Genomic DNA, 19,254 nt, shown 5'->3' with positions numbered 1-19,254 from the left:
AATAGCATATCCCCTACAAGTTTTGACCTAAATGCCCATCTCTCACAGCCTCGGGAGCGCCTGGAATTCCCATCTCAACCCTCCTTCCTGCGGCCCGCCCCCTTTCTGCCCTTGTTCTCTCGTTTTTCCCAATTTTCTCCTTCTTTCCTATGCCCTTTTTTACCCGCCACTTTCAAATTCTTGTTACTTGTCAGGTATCCCTTTAATTACTTAATTAATTTTTAAAGCATAATCCTTCTTGATTCTTGCTGGGTTTCGAGTTTAGATTATTTGGGGTTCATCGGTTTGTGTTTTTTCTCCAAGATTCTTGTAGCTAATAGTGTTTTGAATCTGGATTTGGTCTATTCTGGGTTCAAGATTTAAAACTTGCAAAAAATTTGTTCTTTTTTTTTTTTGGTATTTTTATTAGGATACTGTTTAGATTTTGTTTTTTTTTGGGTGGGTTTCGATCCTTTTCTCCCTTGTCTATCTTGGTGAAATCCTGGGAGCATGTTCTTTTCTTTGCTATTTGACGCTTTACTGTATTGGAATGATTTATGTAAGCTTGTTATGCTGCTGCTTCTTTTCAAAATTATTTTATGTTTGTGGAACAAACATGATTCTATACTGTTTAGCATATCCGGAAAGTAGAAAAATTTAAGAATCTGGTGATTCGTGTATTGTTGAGAATGAGTCGAAATTTTGATGTTAGATTAGCAGACAGAAGTATGACTCTGTTCGGAATTTTTTTCCATTATTTTCTGGCTAAATTAACTTAAAGATGTCAAATATGTAACATTTTGAAGGCAGGTATCATCCCTTGACAGATAGAAAATGACGAACCAGGAATTGCTGCTTGGACAGAATCATAATGGAACCCTTGGTCAGAACCAGCAGGTTATGCTGGGCCCTAATAATGACACAGGCATTGCTCGGATCCGTGGCTTGGGGATGGGACATACTCCTGAGCATGAGGATGGTTTGGGGCAGAGCATCTTATCTGAGGGCGTTGATGAGCACGAATATGAGCAGTTGAACGGGTTAGCAATGGAAGAGAAACCCGAACATGAAGTTCAAGAGGTGCATTTACATGGAGAGAATATCGAACTAGTTATCCCCGAGAACAATGAGTTGGCTATATCTGATCACCAAGAACTTGACGAGAATATGGATTTGGCGGTACTCCAGCACGAGGACATTTGCATTGAATCGTTGCATGAAATGAGTGTTCGCCAGAATGCTTTAGTAGTTACTCCCTCTGCTGTCCTTCAGCAACGAAGTCTTGCTCTTAGTCCTTACCACGAACTTGTGGTGGGACAAGAATTTGCCGATGTTAAAGCCTGTCGCAGGGCATTGAGGGACACAGCTATAGCTCTGCACTTTGAAGTGCAGACCATTAAATCAGATAAAACTCGATTCACTGCCAAATGTGCCAGTGAGAGCTGCCCTTGGCGCATTCATGCTGCGAAACTTCCTGGTGTACCAACTTTCACAATTAGGACCATTAATGATAACCATACGTGTGGAGGAATCAGCCATCTGGGGCATCAGCAGGCTTCAGTCCAGTGGGTTGCCAATTCTGTGGAACAACGCCTTCGAGAAAATCCCAATTGCAAGCCGAAAGAGATCTTGGAAGAGATTCACAGAGTTCACGGTATTACTTTATCATACAAACAAGCTTGGCGTGGAAAGGAGAGGATTATGACTGCCATGCGTGGATCCTTTGAAGAAGGCTATCGGCTCCTTCCACAGTACTGTGAGCAAGTGAAACGGACGAACCCTGGAAGTATTGCATCTGTTTATACAAATCCAGCTGACAATTGCTTTCAGCGCCTATTTATCTCATTCCAAGCATCTATCTATGGCTTCCTAAATGCTTGTCGTCCTCTTCTTGGGCTGGACAGAACATTCTTGAAGAGCAAATACCTTGGTACTTTGCTTCTTGCTACTGGTTTTGATGGGGACGGTGGCCTTTTTCCTCTGGCCTTTGGTGTTGTTGATGAGGAAAATGATGATAACTGGATGTGGTTTCTATCTGAACTTCATAGCTTGCTCGAGGTCAATACAGAAAACATGCCAAGGCTTACGATATTATCAGATAGGCAGAAGGGCATCGTAGATGGAGTGGAAGCAAATTTTCCCACTGCTTTCCATGGCTTTTGCATGCGCCATTTAAGTGAAAGCTTCCGCAAAGAGTTTAACAATACTATGCTTGTTAACCTTTTATGGGAAACTGCTCATGTTCTGACTGTTAATGAATTTGACACCAAAATACTAGAGATTGAAGAGATATCTCAAGATGCTGCCTACTGGATACGGCGAATTCCCCCTCGTCTATGGGCTACCGCATATTTTGAGGGAACAAGATTTGGACATTTGACAGCTAATATAGTGGAATCGCTAAACACTTGGATTTTAGAAGCCTCGGGTCTTCCTATAATTCAGATGATGGAATGTATTCGGAGGCAGCTCATGACTTGGTTCAATGAACGTCGAGAGGCTAGTATGCAGTGGACTTCCATTCTTGTTCCTACAGCTGAGAGACGAGTCGCAGAGGCCCTTGAACGCGCTCGAACTTACCAGGTTCTCCGAGCAAATGAAGCAGAGTTTGAGGTAATATCTCACGAGGGAACAAATATTGTCGATATCCGGAACCGTTGCTGTCTTTGCCGGGGATGGCAACTCTATGGTTTACCATGTGCGCACGCCGTTGCAGCCTTACTTTCGTGCAGACAGAACGTCCATCGATTTACTGAGAGCAGTTTCACCGTTGCCACTTATCGGAAAACATACTCACAAACCATACACCCCATCCCGGATAAAACACTTTGGAAGGAGGTATCCGAAGGAGATCCTAATGCCAATAAAGCTACTGATATTGTAGTGTATAATAACCCGATTGACATTATTATCAATCCACCTAAATCTTTACGTCCACCTGGCCGCCCAAGGAAGAAACGAGTCAGAGCGGAAGATCGTGGCCGTGTGAAGAGGGTCGTGCATTGTAGTCGCTGCAATCAAACCGGACACTTCAGGACTACATGTGCTGCGCCAATATGAGTGCTTTTCTTGGTTAGGTTTTTCATTTTTATACAATAAATTTAGGCTAAGTGGCTTATCTGTGCAGGAATTTTCTTATACCTTATTATTACTTTTTTCTTACTAGTCGACTTATTACTGAGTTTGCTCGATTCACTATGTATAATATATGTATCTATATCTATTATATATCTTTATCTTCGTTAAATATGATAAGTTTGAAAGATAAATTTACATGTACGTTCTTATCTTTATTAAATAACTACAACTTTGGATTCTGAATTTACATATATGTTTTTATTTTTAGAGTAGGTCTCTTGTGAGACGTTCTCATGAATCTTTATCTGTAAGACGGATCAACCATATCGATATTCACAATAAAGAAATATTTTTTTCATGGATGACCCAAATAAGAGATTCGTCTCACAAAATATGACCCGTGATATCGTCTCACACAAGTTTTTGTTTTATTTTTATTAACACAATTTACATGTTTGTCATCATCTTCTTTAAATATTAATAATAATAAATGCATATCTCTTTGTTAGATTTTGCATCCATTAATAGATTCTAAATAAACAAATTTGAACCGTGAATTTACATATGTGTTGTTATCTTTATTAAATAATAATAATAATAAATACATAAATTTTGTTTTTTCTTCTGATAATGAATTTTAAAATAAATTGAAGAAAACTGAATAAATAATAATAACTTTGAATTGTGTGCGTATCTTTATTAAATAGTAATAATAAATATATATCTATTTGTTTATTTTTTCANCATTTTTTTTTTTTTTGCTTTGATTTCTTTTTTTTCCCCATTAGTTATTGTATTTTTAAAATATATGAAGTTGAATTATGAATTTACATATATATATTTATCTTCATTAAATAATAATAATAAATATGTCTCTTTATTTTTTTCCCCATTTATTAACAGATTATAAAATACATTGAAGAATGAAATTTAACTCCATTTTTTAAATGAAATTTAAACTCTATTTTTTTGCATGATTTCTCATTTTTCATTAATTAATAAAATTTAAAATAAATCGAAAGTAAATGAAATTTACACTCTTGCCGAATTTTTTTATTAATTAATGAATTTAAAAATAAATCGAAAAAAAATAAAGTTAAAAGAAGACCACGCAACATCAAATAGGCAACAAGCAATCGTACCAACAAACACAATGGACAAGGAAAGGAAGAACTTGGAGCAGAGAGAAGAATTACCTCAGGTCGAGAATGCCGAGAAGAAGAAATTTGACAAAGATGAGACTCCAAAGACAGAGAATCAAAAGGAAAACAAACTATTGGTTCAAGGGAAGGATTACAGTGCTTTCAATATGGGGAACTACAAGAAGAAAGTGAAAACACTCACTGAACTCAACGAGGAAAGGCAATTGCTGGTGAATATGGGGGTAGCCGGGTAGCTGTGCTAGTTATTGTGGCGCTCAGTGCTTATGTCACGTACAAATTTGCATCAGAAAAAGTTAAAAATCAGAAACTTAGAGATGTACAAGTATGTAAATAACTTCAAGTACACAACTCGAGTATAAGGAAAATCTAGACATGGATAGATAATGTCCTTGACTGTAAAGCCCGATATGCATTTATTAGAACGGATGAGCAAATCAGACTCTCACAATCAATGCCAGGTATGCTATATTATATATTTATATTTCAGGCTAAGGATGTCAATCATAAAACAACCTAAAGCATATACAATCTCAAGGAGTAATTGTGCCGGAACCAAAAATTATAAAGATATTGAATACCGGAATACCTCATAAAAGCATTTTATCAGCAACTGATACAGACATACCTCCACCTACATAATATCATCTGTAATAAAGAATATCCGAGGCACGAAACAGAAATCTATAGCATCAAACAAAAAATTGACCCAGGCAGATCACGATAGTTACACAAATAATCAAATGTGTTATAATAGTGGAAAAGGATTGAAATTCAAATAAACGTGTCTTTTACAGCAAATTTGATTATACAAGAAGACTCTCATCTTCTTTGATAATTAAACAAAAAATAAGACAGCAGCCTAAACTGAAATCAGATGGAAAACAAGATTGCTCTAATAATATCCAGAACCTTAAAAATGAAGAATAATAAGGAAAGTTTCCATCACCATGAAAATAAAGAACAGAATAAATATATACTGATATCCGGGAAAAACAGAAGTGAACTTTCTCATATAATCCACTGGCATACACCGGCTATTCATCCATCCGTGATGAGTCGATAATATCCTTTAGTCAGTAACACATCTGATCTAAAACATCGAAAAAAAGAAATGTATTCTGTCATAAATCAATATACATAAACATTCATTTTATAAAGTATGAGTTCAGGATGCACTGGAAACAGTTTTCGAGTAATCTTCGGACAAACTCCAATCTTCGCTTCTTCAACTTGAATGATCTGAAATGTTGCAATCAACCTATTCTGTACAATATTGCAGACAAGAAATGACAATGCACTGGGTGAAATGAATCTGATTGCTTGCAGAAGCCTCTGGTTTATGATCAATTACTTGTTGCCTCCAGATTGTCTCCACAAGTCCCCAGTCATGATACATTACCCTGTTGGTGTCAAAGTATCAGCAGTCTCACATCGATTAAAAGCATTGATAAAAAAAAAACAAAAATCTTAAAATGATTAAGAAGAAAAGAGTATCCTTTTGCTATTTATGTTTGAAATCTTTCAGGTCCACGAGTACACAAATATTTGCCCCTCATGCTTTTCATTAGGCAAGAAATTGCAAGAAAAAGTTAAAAAAATAAAAGCTGTATTCATCTTTTAAAGGCATTTTGTCAGCGTGTACAGTATCAGCAATTTTTAACAACTCTTTTTAATTCCAAATTCTCCATCTATATAAGAATATTAAGATTAGTGTCACATAAAATCAAAGGTTGGCCCCAGATTAACCCCAAACTAACACATCACATGAAAATACTTCAAATTAGGAACTTTTTTTTAACCAAGGACATGCTTATCATTCATTTAAACTAGCTGCAGCAGACGGAAATTTTGGCTTCCTAGTTTTCGTAACAGCACATGAAACAACAAGATTTGATAAAAGCATTTGAATGCATGTGGCCGTGCAGATATTAATTGCATTCCCACGGTGCTTAAGTAACTGTACTACAGCAGGTGATCTTACAGCTTCCAGTAATTGGCTTGCTGCTTTCATCTTTGAAGATGGCTTCCTAACATTCTCGGCCTGAAATTCCAAGACCTTTTCCGAGGGTTTCCTCTTTCTTTTAAAAGATGCTCCTCCCAATTCCTCTGCAGTATAATTGACACCACTTCAATAGAAAAAATAAATAGAAGTTGATGATTTGCTATATGCACATGATGTTGAAACTTGAAAGATAATAGCCCTTGAATAATGCTTATGTAAAATGTCAAATAAAGTCATAAATATCATCAATTAAAGGCTCCCCAACTCAACTTTACAGTTCAAATCCTTTCTGAGCTAAATGGATATTCAAGACTTATCAAACCATGACACCATCATATCAAAGCCTTTTAAATGATAAGTCGGTATCAAGAGATCCATCTACCAGGATCTTATTGCACCATAAAGTATCATTACAGTATGAACCAAGCAAATACAAAATTTAAGGGTTCATTTGGATATGTTCTGCGAAACAGTTTCTAAAACCCTTTTTTGCGGATTGTCCGCCATCCCCGTCATAGTTTTGAAAACAACGATAGTTAGGCTAACAGTTCTTAAGTTCAGATAAATTTAAGTGCAAACAGTACCAAAAATGAAAACAGGCAAAAGAGTTTTTTCCAAAACTGACATATTTTCACCATTAAGTGTAATCAATTTTTTACCTCCCAACATGACCAACAGTAGTTAAATGTGAAACAACCAGACATTTTACCCCCACATGGTGTTCAAATGACATAAAATAAACATATTCCCTAAGCGGGATAAATGTTCAGTCACTAGGAATCCAGTTAATAAAATAGATGTGTAAGTGGTAAGTGGAGATTACTGATGAAATCTGGAAAAAAAAATCACTAAATTTATGGATGTTACCATTAAGTGGACTAGATTCATGGTTTGTTAAATGACCATTCTGTTCCATGTCCTCTGACAAAGGAGATGTGGACTGGTCGATCTCCCCCAGCTTTAAAGTACTTAAAACACGGATATCCTGCTGCTCAGTAACATCTGGAGATGGATCAGGAGGTAAATAGCATATCTCATCCTGTGACATATCCGAATCACTAAAAGCAGGATCTCTCTCAACTGTCACGATATCAATTTCATCATCTTCATTGATATCTGAATCTTTCACCTGCAAGCACATTTGACACAAGTGATGTGATAAATAATAATAGTAAAAACGTTACAAGACAGTCTTGTCCAAAAAAAATTGATCACCTTTTCTGTTTCGGGAACCAAATCAAACTCATCTTCCCTTTCTACATACTCCTCATTTTCCTCAAGCTCTTTAAAATCTGGAGCAAACGCACTCCAATTCTCAGTATAATCCTTGGCCCAGATATAAACCAATCCAGTCAAGGAGACAGAAACAACAATAGGGTGCACAGGATGCCATGCTAAATCAATTAATGCTTCCTTGGGACCTTCAAGGATTTTTACAAGATGGCCAGCCCTGTCCCACATATAGATCTTATGCTCTCCTTTGCTAGCAGAACCTCCAATCACCCACTCACCGTCGCCGCTAAAACATGGTGCTTTCCAGTGCACTTTGGTGATTGAATCCTGAAATTCACGAGAGAGAGATAAACAACTTGATCCGACAGCTTTCAACTTTTCAACCTCATCTTGCTCATCTGTTTTACAAATGGTTTCATCAAGAGCTTTAAGCTCAACTTTCACAGGTAAAAGATTTTCGTAGATTCTGATAGTCCTATCGTTTGAGTTTGTGAGAAGATACTGCCCATTCATGCTAAATACAATATTCTTTATCACAGAACCACCTGGAATAGGAACAACGCCACGTATTTGGTTACTCTTATGATCAATAATTAGTATCTCCCCTTTAGAATTGCCCACATAAACCAAATCACCGTATTTGTTAAAACATGCAGCCGTAGGCGTAAAAGGAGAGGATCCATCTGAAAATTTGCGTGATAAAGGGGCTATGTCATTTCCTGTATCAGATAATGATACAGGAAGCACAGTTGTGCTTGCAGTATTCAAGTCAACAATCATAGGGGCAGATGACAGAGGACAAGCTAAGCAAATATATGGAGTAGAGGAACCAGGATGTAAACGAGCATGCAGTGGCGTTTGTTGCAGAGTCGTTCTAGCTATTTTCTCCCCTTGGACAACATCCCAAAGAGTCAATGATTTATCAGCAGCCGATATCAGTATGCAGTGTCCATGTTTTGACCAACAAACACTTGTTATGGCAGCAACACAATCCTTGTCCCTTAGTTCTTTGGCAATACCTCTGGTTTCAAAATCCCATATAACACAACTTCCATCAGAGCACCCAGCTGGTGAAAGAAATTGGACATATCAAACAGGGAACCCGATAAATATGGTGGCAGAAGCATGCAAGGAACAGAAAGTTGTATCTCACAAAAACTAAGTCTAATGATGGATGGTAAGGTTATTACTTATTAGGTGAACATAAAAGACTGTAATAACTAGACAATCTAGCTATTTTTAAGCTCAAAAAGTTTTATGATGTAATCTTTTACTAAAACCTACAGAGGAGGGGGGGATCAACAGCAGAACAGTGTCAGCCATTTTACCACTTATTTTTTCAAAAAGGTCAGAACATTATATTGTGACGCCGTGCCTTCGTTTTTAAGATACTGATGTTAAAGGAGCATGCCAGAATTCAACAAAATCAAAGCAACACCAACTTGACAGGGTGAAATTTTGTCAAACCCACTTTCAACTCGAATAAAGAGCTCACTGGCAATCCAAAACTCAGTCTTGGGGTTCGATAAAATTCAACACACACAGCCCTACAATTACATCAGATAAGATGACTCTATTGAACAATTGCAAACAAGTTTCCGTTAAATCTACTTACCATCTTAAACTTCTCAAGATAGTCCTATTTTTCATAAAAACAAGGATTGGCAATGAAGTACATCAGAATGGTCTAAGGTCATCATCAACATTTAATAGCTATGCCAAAAACATAAATGAGATTATAACTCTGACACCAAATATATACAAGGACGAGGCATTATAAACAAACACATACACATATACACAAAATATGACAATCATGGTATTTTTCAGCTAAATGCCACGGTCCAATTGCACAAAGTTCAAAACCTATAATGACCTTTCAAGTTACTCAGTAACATTGCCAAAGAAACAAAAAAATAATAAATAATTAATCAATATAAAAAAAAAGTACCTATTAATACAAAGTGAACAACGAGAAACCAAACAATAGAAAATCATACCAGCCAGAAGGGTTCCCCGGCGATTGAAGGCAATACATTTCATAACCCCGTGCTCCAGATACTCCTCTATCACTTCTGGAAAATCCCCCTGTAAAGGGTCTACAAAAAAATGCATAAGAACAAAATAACATAAAAAATAAAACGAAAATCGGCTAAATAAATGTCTAAAACATGAAATTTTTAGTATCTGAAAAAAATTACCAATAATTGATACGTTCATCGTGCACTATGTCTCAAAACTGCATCAATAAAGATTCAATAAAATAAAAATAGAAAATACTGAGTGATAAAAATTTTACGACGGAACCATAAAATAAAAGGTGGGAAAACTGGATTAACAACGGAACCGACAGGGATTTTAACGGAAATTGGCCGGAAAAAATAGCATAAAACAAGAAGGTTGTGCGTATTAATGTAGTATAAGTGGAGGATGTTTGACAGTGTATTGATTAAACGGCGGTGGTGTTGCCGCCGGCGAGGGTTCAGTGAAAAGCGTTTCGACTTCGGGCCTCTGGGAAGCGGGAACGCGAGGTAGGCCTTTCAAAGGGATGCCGCTAGGTTTCTACAACACTCCGCTTTATATAAACTATCATCTTTGTCGCTATCATCGTAATCGTGATGAATATTAAAATTAGCATTTAAAATATATAAATAATTATTTAAAATTATTATTGATATTATATAAAAAATTTTATTTAAAATTATTTAATATTTTTTAAAAAAATTATACTAAAATTTTATTATAATAATAATATTGATGTATGAACCGTTAATATATCAAATATTTATGATGATGTTTTTTAGTAAAAAGTGAAAACAAGTGATATTATATAAAAATTTTATAGTTTATTTAATATTTTAGAGAATATGAAAAACTGAATGTATAAAAACAACACAAAACTCAACATTGTGATCAAAATTAAATTAAATGATATGATTTTATTACAAATATTTAATGAAGTGTTATTTACACCTCACTTTTTAAAATACACTTTTAAAATATTATTATGAACATACATTGTCTTTTATACATTTTTTTATTAAATATTAAAATTAATTCACAAAACTCTTATGAAAAAATATCACAAGTCAATTTGAGAGTCGGGTCGTCAACCAGACCGATTCATGAAAAAATATTGTTTTATGTTAAAATTATTTTTTTACTCAAGACATGGACCGAGTTGACTTGTCATATGAATATAGATATGTGAGACAGTATCATGAGAGACTTAATCAAATTAATTTAGGTAAATTTATTTTTTCTATTTTGAGTATTTTTTCGTAAATATATTGAAAAATAATTTAATTAGATTATTGATTTATAATTTTTTTATACGTATCGTTACACAAAAGTTTAATTATTTTAGTATTTATAAACTGTTTAATTATTTTTTTCTATCTTGAGTAATTTTTCGTAAATATATTAGTATTTTTCGTTTTAAAATTATGTTGTAGCGAATTTTAATATAGTTTATTTTTTCAAATAATTATTTAATTTTTATTTATTTAATTTAATGGATTAAAAAATTATAAATACTTATATAATTCATAATTATTGTGCGTGTCATTATAGATTTAAGTTTCTCGAATAATCAATTGGTTTATTCGAGTTTTGATTCAAAATATAACTCTTTTCTCGTTTCATTTGCTAAACAGAGACTTGCTTTTGATGCCACGAGGAATAGATATATTCTTCAAGTACTGGAATTAGTATATCATGCAAACAACTGATAATCGACAATTATAATGTTTGTTCGACTGAGAATCAAACCAGTGATCTTGACATTGTATTTACCAAAATCGAATGTTTGATGTTATTTTAGAAGTTAAAAATAAGCTGTCTATATAAAAGCAAGGAACCGAAGCAAAAACATTACCAATAATAATGACATGAAAAAACCAAATTTGTACTCTTGCTGGTATGTAAAATATCATAACAAAAGACTGTATATTTATGTGCATTAAACATCAACAAATGTACAATTACATCCTCTATAGCAAGACAATGTAAGAAGCTACTACTATTTCTATCCTCTTTCGAGTATAGCAAATAAACAAGATACGGCAAGCCGGAGAAAACTTCTGCTGTGGCCTAAAGAATTGGAAAAACTCTACAGAAACAAAGCAAATGAACAAAAAAAGAAGAAGAAGAAGTGAATGTGATATCTACCTAGTTGAAGGACCAAAAATGGGGTTCATCTCTACTTGTGCGAGATGCGACTCCCTTGAAGTTTCAACTTTTTCGGCTTCTCTAGCAATTTGAATGTCATCAGGCCTGTAACGCTGAACGAATATTTTAACAACGAAACGAGGCAGCAATGCTCCTATCGTGATCCCACCCAAGCATGCCCAAAACAATTTAGTTTTGGCAATTGTCAAGAAGGCCCTGCAAAAGCATTGACAACAAAAAATTAAGCTTCAACTGCAATTTTCCAGGCAAAAATTACAAAGATGAAAAATTGTTTGGTACACCTTAAGAAGCGATTTTAAACCATTATGTCTAAAATATTAAACAAGTTTTTTTCCAAGCACTTATGAAAGCCCGACTAGCCAGTTAGATACATAAATATTTAGCTTAAAAAAAATAAATCTGCTTGATCACTTTTGATGAACTTTTTCTAAAAAAAAATAAAAATAATACCACCTTATTTATTCAAACAAGCTTACAAGTAGTAGTCATAAGACCAACCTCAAATGCAATTGACATGTATGAATCTACTTAAAAACGGATTTAATCAAACCACAAATGCGAAACATAACGAGAACATCAGTTCATGAGGATATCTAATGTTTATGATGAAAAAAATATCAAAAGATGGAATGCATAATGCTAATGACATCAAGCGGAGAAGTCTTACCAGTAGCCAGGAAGGAACGGCAGGGCGTCGATAATAAGGACACAAATAAAAGTAGCGGCTATGGATCCCCAAATGGTGGCATGAGTTATCCAATACCACCGAATGACGTCCATGGCTAAATGTATATTAACCATAATAACAATGGCAAGAGTCCAAAGATCTCCTATGCTTGAAACGTCCACGTCGCTTTTCCAATAAGCGAGCAGAGGCACGAAGAAGGCAGCTATGCTTTGCCACAAAGTGTCCAACATTGTTACCCAGAATAATTTTCCGTTGTAGCTTTCTCGTCTTTGCCCAGCCCCGTAAAGTTGAGGATACTTCAACAGAGTCATTCTACTTAAATCCTTGTCAAGAATTCCCACAACTATTGTGGGCAAAGCTGTGTATATTATCGAATATAACATACTGCTCCAATCAGTTATGGCAGTGGTCAAAGCGAAACCTGTGAAGAGCACATACCTGGGAGAAATACGGGGTGTATGGGTCAGTTTTTTTAACTAAATGAGGTGTAAGGTCATGAGTGTGCTCACTGCCAAACAAGGCAAGTTAGAATAAGGTATTATAATATGTGATGAACGAGTAGCAAATATCAAGCTGCCACCTTTATGTTGCAAGCTAGGAACAGAGTTGCACCAAATCCTAACTATGATTTTTTTACAGCCTTAAATGTGTCTACTTTTATCCTAATAGTTTCGGTACACAATTCAACTGTATCCATGTATTTGAACTCATGATTTTTAATAATCTAATAATTGAGCTACTTTACTCAATTAAAAGTCAAAACAGAAACAAAAAAAGGCAACAGCATGAGCATCACAACCATAGATAGCATGTTACTAATGTTTATGATGCAAAAAAGACATCAATCACCAAACTTGCATTACAAATTAAAAGAACAATAATATATTATAAAAGAATCGGTTAAAAAATATATTTAGTTTAATATCAGATGAGAAGAGCAAGTGAAAAATTTTAATTGACTAACGCATGATAAACTTAAGTACTGCTACCGCTTTGACATTTCAAGCTCGGTAAAAATCATGAATCAAGATCATGGATGTTGTGTTAAAACAAATATAATCATTCTCTTTGATCTTTACAACACAGAATGTGTAGGAAATTTAAGAAACTTCAACCACGTAAATCATACTTACCAGAATAAGACAAGAACAAAAACAGCATTCCTGTAGAAATTGTACAGTATCATGTAGCTCATCCGCTGATAATTCCAATGTCCATGTACCAGTAACAATGGGACCAGAAATCTGAATTGACCCATTGCAAAATCTGATGCCATGACGGCTTGCCGACCCTCCTGTCCGCTTATCCCAATTCCCACATCTGCCATTTGGATCATTGAAACGTCATTTGCACCTAAAAAAACGCAGAGAAATTATTTATATTCATCTGACAACTCGGAAAAATGACATAACACGTTATACCAAGTATAATGATGCTCACCGTCACCAATGGCAAGGGTCATGTCATCAGTTCTGTTTTTTATTAAGGCAACAATTCCAGCCTTCTGCAATGGAGCAACCCGACAACATAAAACCACAGTACATTTGCTCGATAATTCAAAAAGCTGCAAAAAAATCAAAATAAATAATTTAAGAACTTTGGTGGCATAACATCGCACAGAGAGAGAGAGAGAGAGAGAGAGAGAGAGAGAGAGAGAGAGAGAGAGAGAGAGAGAGAGAGAGAGANGGGGGGGGGGGGGGGGACGACGACAATTTAGCCTCTGCATGCATACCTGTTTTTCAAGTTCAGTATCCAGAACATACACAAGGCTCGTTCCATCAATTATTAAAGCAAGTTGACTTCCTCCAGCTCCAGAACCCTCTTGTTTGGCGTCAGAACCGATTTTGAGCTTTTTACACAATAATAAGGCATCTTCTAAGCTCTTTCTACACGAGTCTTTCGAATTATTGTTAATCACTATCTGAGTCATATTACCCGTCAAGAGCTTAGAAGAGTAGCCAATAGAAATTGCTGTTTCTTGCTTGTCTCCAGTCAAAACCCACACCTTGATACCAGCCGTTCTTAAAGACTCGATTGCTTCTGGCACGCCTTGCTGCAATTTGTCTTCGATCCCTGATGCACCTAGTATGCTAAGATGGTTTTCAATATTGTTGGCAACTTTACGAAGTAAAGCTGCCCTCCCAATCAAGGCAGTGCTTGCCAACTCGTAAGATGAATGCCATTGATCGAATTCGGATGAACTCAAATCCCGTGTTCCGATAACAAGTGTTCTCAAGCCCTTCGAGGAGTACGAGTGCAAATGAGCTTCAGTAGATTTTATCATGTCCGAGTTCAAAGATTTATCTATGATGCTGAACATGGATGTATCAGCACCTTTTACCAGCACCTTTACTGTCTGATCGGGAAATCCTAATATTACAGACATCCTCTTCCGATCACTGTCAAACTCATGCATCCCCAAGACATTGAACCTGCGGCAACAATTGATCAGAATTCAGATGATCAATGTCTCTGCTTCAAATGTTCAAAATAATATAATAATAATTATAATAATAATAATAATAATAATAATGCAAAAGAAAATCAGACAAAAAAGTTTTAAGAAAAAACCGTAACTATAAAACTAAACAAATTAGATCTGTGATACTGGATGAAGCTCTCTGCAACAGATCAGCATAAAAAACAGCCACGAGCGATAAAAGAAAATCGAGAAGTAAGCCAAAGATGAAACACAATTTATCTGAAAAAATCTCTCAAATTGAAAAGATTAAATACTAAACCTTTATTAAGGAATATGTTATTCCAAGGGGAATAGAAAACGAGTACAAGAGCAGATCTATATTTATCGTATTATAGCAAAAGTCTATCAAGATTGAAGAACTAAGGTACTTAAAGGTAGCAATTAGAACCTCCATAGTAAATTACTTTCTATTAAGAAACTTCCTGATGAGGGCTATCGTAGCATAAATAATGCATATATATCCCATATAATTTCCAAAGACAGTATGACTGACGGTTCTCCCATTGTAAATTAAGGGGATCAAATTAAGTGAAGCAACTAGTATTGATAAGAGCAGTTATAAAAAACAAAAAAAACTAATGCATAAGAAGGTTACTTTGAGGTACCTTTGCCTTTCCCCATGAATGTCGATAACTATGTGCCCAGAAGTTCTTTCAATAAGCATAAACCCATAAGATGCAGCGGCATAGACTAATGCCTGTTCATCTGGAGACTCCCCTTGGTATTCAATTAACTTAACTGAAGGATGAGACGTCTCCATGGTTAGAGGCACAATGGTGTTACAAGCCGCCAATGCCACAAAAAAGTCATGAACATGCCTGCCTTCATCTGTGTGTTTACTTTTTGATAGTTTGAGGAGTTCTGGATCAATTTTTACCCTCATCTTTGGCTTCAAAAATATCCCTTCCACTGAAACCAAATAAAAACCGAACGGGTAATGGGTTAGCATGACATATAAATGGCATTATTATGATCAAGAACCTTCTTGTGGAATGAAAAAAAAAATTATACTGCAGTTATAATACCTTGAACCGAATATCCAACACTCTCATCTTTGCCTTCGACATGGGCATTCCCATTGCTGTGGTCTACTCCCCCAATGCTTGCACACTGAAATTCCATCTTATTCTCTGTGAGCGTACCAGTTTTGTCAGAGAAAACATATTTTATCTGTCCCAAATCTTCATTGATATTCAAAGCCCTACACTGAAATCTTGAATTTGATGATTCGTCAAGCATCCTATTGTCTCCTATCATAAAATAAGCCTGACCAACACGGACAAGCTCCATGGATATGTACAAGGATATAGGAATCATGATTTGGAATACAATAACTGACATAAGAAACACAAAGAATATCTCCATGCCCCAACCATAATATTTATAATTCTTGACTTTAGGTTCCGAATAGTCCTTTTTCCTATAAAATTGCATTAGAACCAACTCATCTTTGTGGTTTCTCAACCAAACACCGTGACAAATACACACTATGGTGCACAGAGTAACAAGAAAAATCGAAAGGTATATTATCTCGCGGTTCATTCGTGTCTCAAGACTACTTCTCTTGGATGGAGCTCCGGAGTTGTTGAGCATCGCTTTAGTCTCTTTCCCAGCATAAACTGCAACTCCAATTACCCAATCCGTATTCTTCAACTCGCATCCCCGTAGAACTATATTCGATGGCCCAAGTGATATACGTTTTCCATCAATATCCATGTTTGCTTGGAAGCCATATATATTCCTGTTTGGTTTTTCACACTTGATCAACCCGTCAAACTTCCCCTCCCCAGGTCTTTTCATCTGTGTTTCTTGCTTAGCATACCGGGTTTTCAAATTTGACTCCCCGTCTAAGTTGGTAGTCTGTATGTAAGCAACTCCAGTAGCTTCACTCGTAGAGAGCAGTACCATGTCACAAGGAATACTTCCATTCCCTGATACCTTAATTATCTCACCTGTCCGTATATCCTTCCATTTTTTCTGCTCGTACTGTCCATTTGCATGCACCAAGGCCAGTCGATTATTCTCAATCTTGTCTGACCGGTGTCGCCTAAAATCCTCGTACGCATCCTTGACTGCTGTCACTAACAGCACAAACGCTAATGGCAGAATCGAAGCTTCCCTACCAAAAACGGCCAGCTGGGGAAGCTGATTGAGAATTGCAATCACAAGAAAGTATATGTAAGCAACCCTATGGAATTGCTCAAACAAATTCCGGGGCAAGAAAGTTATGATAGAATATTTTCCGGTCCTAATCGAGTTCCCAGCAAATTTAAACTTCTCATTTGTTTTCTCAGGATTATTTATATAGATGAATCTTGAATCCTCATCATTGATCTCTTTATAAGAGGTGTTTAACCCTTCAGAATCACCTCTTGACCCGTGTCTCACGGGCTTCGATTCTAGCTCACCGGAGTTCAGCTCCTTGACAGAGCGCCCACCGGATGCCTTTAACTGAATAGAAGATATACTTCGCCGAGAAGACAAATTTCGTAAAAAGTCAGAAGCTTGGAGAGAATACTCATTTATTTCAATCTGAGATTTTGAATCCATCTTAGAATAAGTTTAGGGGTTGGCAGAATTGTTTTCAAATATAAGAAAAAAGCAAGAAACAAGGAAGGTCTTTGTTTCTGAGGTTTAAATCATTAAAGAGCCTTATTTCAACACCATGATCCAAAGATTAAAGTCCCCTTCAGTATCACACAAATAAAAGATGTAAAATTTATACGCAAAAAACTCAAATTATGACCCCCTAAAAAGTCACAAAAATACAAACAAAAACCACCAAACTCGAAATTCTGGAAATCCAGATGACGATATCCACCAAAACACCAGAAAATGGCAAACTCTAAGACAGAAATATGGTGATTCCAACCAAACCCCCACCGAATAAATTACAAAGCTTCCAACTTAGAATAAGAAGAAAAAGAACACCTCGACCAAAGCCAAGAAAGCTTCACTTTTCACACACCCAGAGGGAAATATCCTATGATTCACTGAATTCCACAACCAAGATTCGAAAATATCACAAAAAGATCTTGTTGACCCAAAGAAACAGGACAATAAAGAGTACCCAAATATAAAATACTCAACTGAATATTATGTATGGCTAGCTGAGCTCTAATATTAACCAAGTTCGGCACACAAGAACCAACTCTGAGGATGTACAACAACGAATAAAGCCACGGTGTAGAGAAGAAGAAAAAGAGCAGAATTCGACTTCCGGGCTGCCTATAATTTGGTTTGATACAATTTGAAAGTGATGCGTCGTCAATGTTTTGGTGATATATATATGTAAGAAGGAAGAAAAATAAAAAGGACAGAAAATTCAAAGTTCAAATTCCTCAAACAGTAGCAATTCTTGCAAGAGGGGGCGGCGAACTTTGCAAGAAACTGGGCAAGGGAGGGAAACGAGAACAGAAGAGTCATAACGGGGTGGCCACAAGCCAATATGGAATTTTGACGTTCTGTTGAGTTCATATTAATGATTGATCATTCTTGAAATGGGAAAAATGGCATTCAATAATATTATTATACTAGCAGTTTTGTAATAATCATAGTAAATTTGGACAACGTTGTTGGTCTCTTCTCCTATGTGTAGTTGTCCTGCTTTGACATTTGTGCGCATTTCCAGAAGCAAGTTCCACACACACACACATATACATACATTTCGTCTGTGTATATATCCATTCTAGACGCTTTAATACTCTTAAATATGTAGACTGCAAAATATTTGTAGAGTTGTGATTGTTCCATCTCTTTTAGGTTGTAAATGAAATGCCCATTTGGATTCTGGATGGCAGGTAAAAATCTTGAATTTTAGATTTGAGAGAAGTTAAGAATTTAATATTTAAAATTATAAGAAAAAAATTTGGGAATTTTATTATCTATTGAATAAATAAAATTAAATCGAATAAATAAATTAACAAAAGAACATAAATCTTTGTTAGTTGATTAAATATATATATTTAATTGATGGGTTATTAGTGTGTCATCATAATAAATAATTCATGTACATATTATTAATTAAAATAAAAAAATACTTATTTTTTAATTAATAAAATAAAATGTGCATGGATTTCAAAATTTTCGATTTCGTCGTCATGAATGAGGTCTTTAGATTGAAGTAACAACAATCTAATTATTTAATTTAATATAAAAGAATCTTATATTATAAATTTATACAAAGTACATAAAGTGGATAATCCAATGATTCAATGCATAGTAAACTTGACCATTAAAATTAGTATAAGGGCATCCACAATGGTAGATATTCTACAAGCCAAGTCAATCAAATATAATCTCCATCTAAATATTCACCACTGCACACCATTGATTTGTATGTCACTACAATATCCGGTTACAAATTTGTAACCGGGTATTGCAATTTTTTTTTTAATTTCTTCAAGTCAGCGTGAGTTTCACGCTGACTTGAGACGCA

At 35.5% G+C, this 19,254-nt stretch overlaps 3 protein-coding genes across 4 annotated transcripts; 1 reads left to right on the top strand and 2 right to left on the bottom strand.

Annotated features, from left to right (window-relative positions):
- Positions 1-3,248, top strand: LOC140962992 (uncharacterized). 2 transcript variants are annotated; one of them, XM_073422171.1, is made up of 2 exons: positions 1-194; positions 790-3,248. In XM_073422171.1, exon 2 carries the CDS (start codon positions 814-816, stop codon positions 3,037-3,039), a length of 2,226 nt encoding a protein of 741 aa, XP_073278272.1. In that variant the 5' UTR covers positions 1-194; positions 790-813; the 3' UTR covers positions 3,040-3,248. The 2 variants fall into 2 exon arrangements, with proteins under 2 accessions (XP_073278272.1, XP_073278271.1); XM_073422170.1 differs by having other exon boundaries at positions 786-3,248.
- Positions 3,249-5,142: 1,894 nt separating this feature from the next.
- On the bottom strand, positions 5,143-10,027 carry LOC140962988 (protein RBL-like). The gene is made up of 6 exons (XM_073422159.1): positions 9,657-10,027; positions 9,456-9,554; positions 7,438-8,522; positions 7,090-7,351; positions 6,202-6,326; positions 5,143-5,620 (listed from the first exon to the last, which is right to left on the bottom strand). Exons 1-6 carry the CDS (start codon positions 9,673-9,675, stop codon positions 5,606-5,608), a joined length of 1,605 nt encoding a protein of 534 aa, XP_073278260.1. The 5' UTR covers positions 9,676-10,027; the 3' UTR covers positions 5,143-5,605.
- Positions 10,028-11,370: 1,343 nt separating this feature from the next.
- Positions 11,371-18,309, bottom strand: LOC140962846 (phospholipid-transporting ATPase 1-like). The gene is made up of 8 exons (XM_073421883.1): positions 15,842-18,309; positions 15,422-15,725; positions 14,067-14,766; positions 13,775-13,898; positions 13,468-13,687; positions 12,314-12,772; positions 11,639-11,841; positions 11,371-11,547 (listed from the first exon to the last, which is right to left on the bottom strand). Exons 1-8 carry the CDS (start codon positions 17,364-17,366, stop codon positions 11,483-11,485), a joined length of 3,600 nt encoding a protein of 1,199 aa, XP_073277984.1. The 5' UTR covers positions 17,367-18,309; the 3' UTR covers positions 11,371-11,482.
- Between the last annotated feature and the right edge of the window lie 945 nt (positions 18,310-19,254).

This window comes from Primulina huaijiensis, chromosome 17 (genome assembly GCF_012295235.1).
Source record: "Primulina huaijiensis isolate GDHJ02 chromosome 17, ASM1229523v2, whole genome shotgun sequence".
In the NCBI taxonomy this organism is placed as follows: domain Eukaryota; kingdom Viridiplantae; phylum Streptophyta; class Magnoliopsida; order Lamiales; family Gesneriaceae; genus Primulina; species Primulina huaijiensis.
Note: the sequence above shows the minus strand (reverse complement) of the source record. Positions and strands in the feature narration are given on the sequence as shown.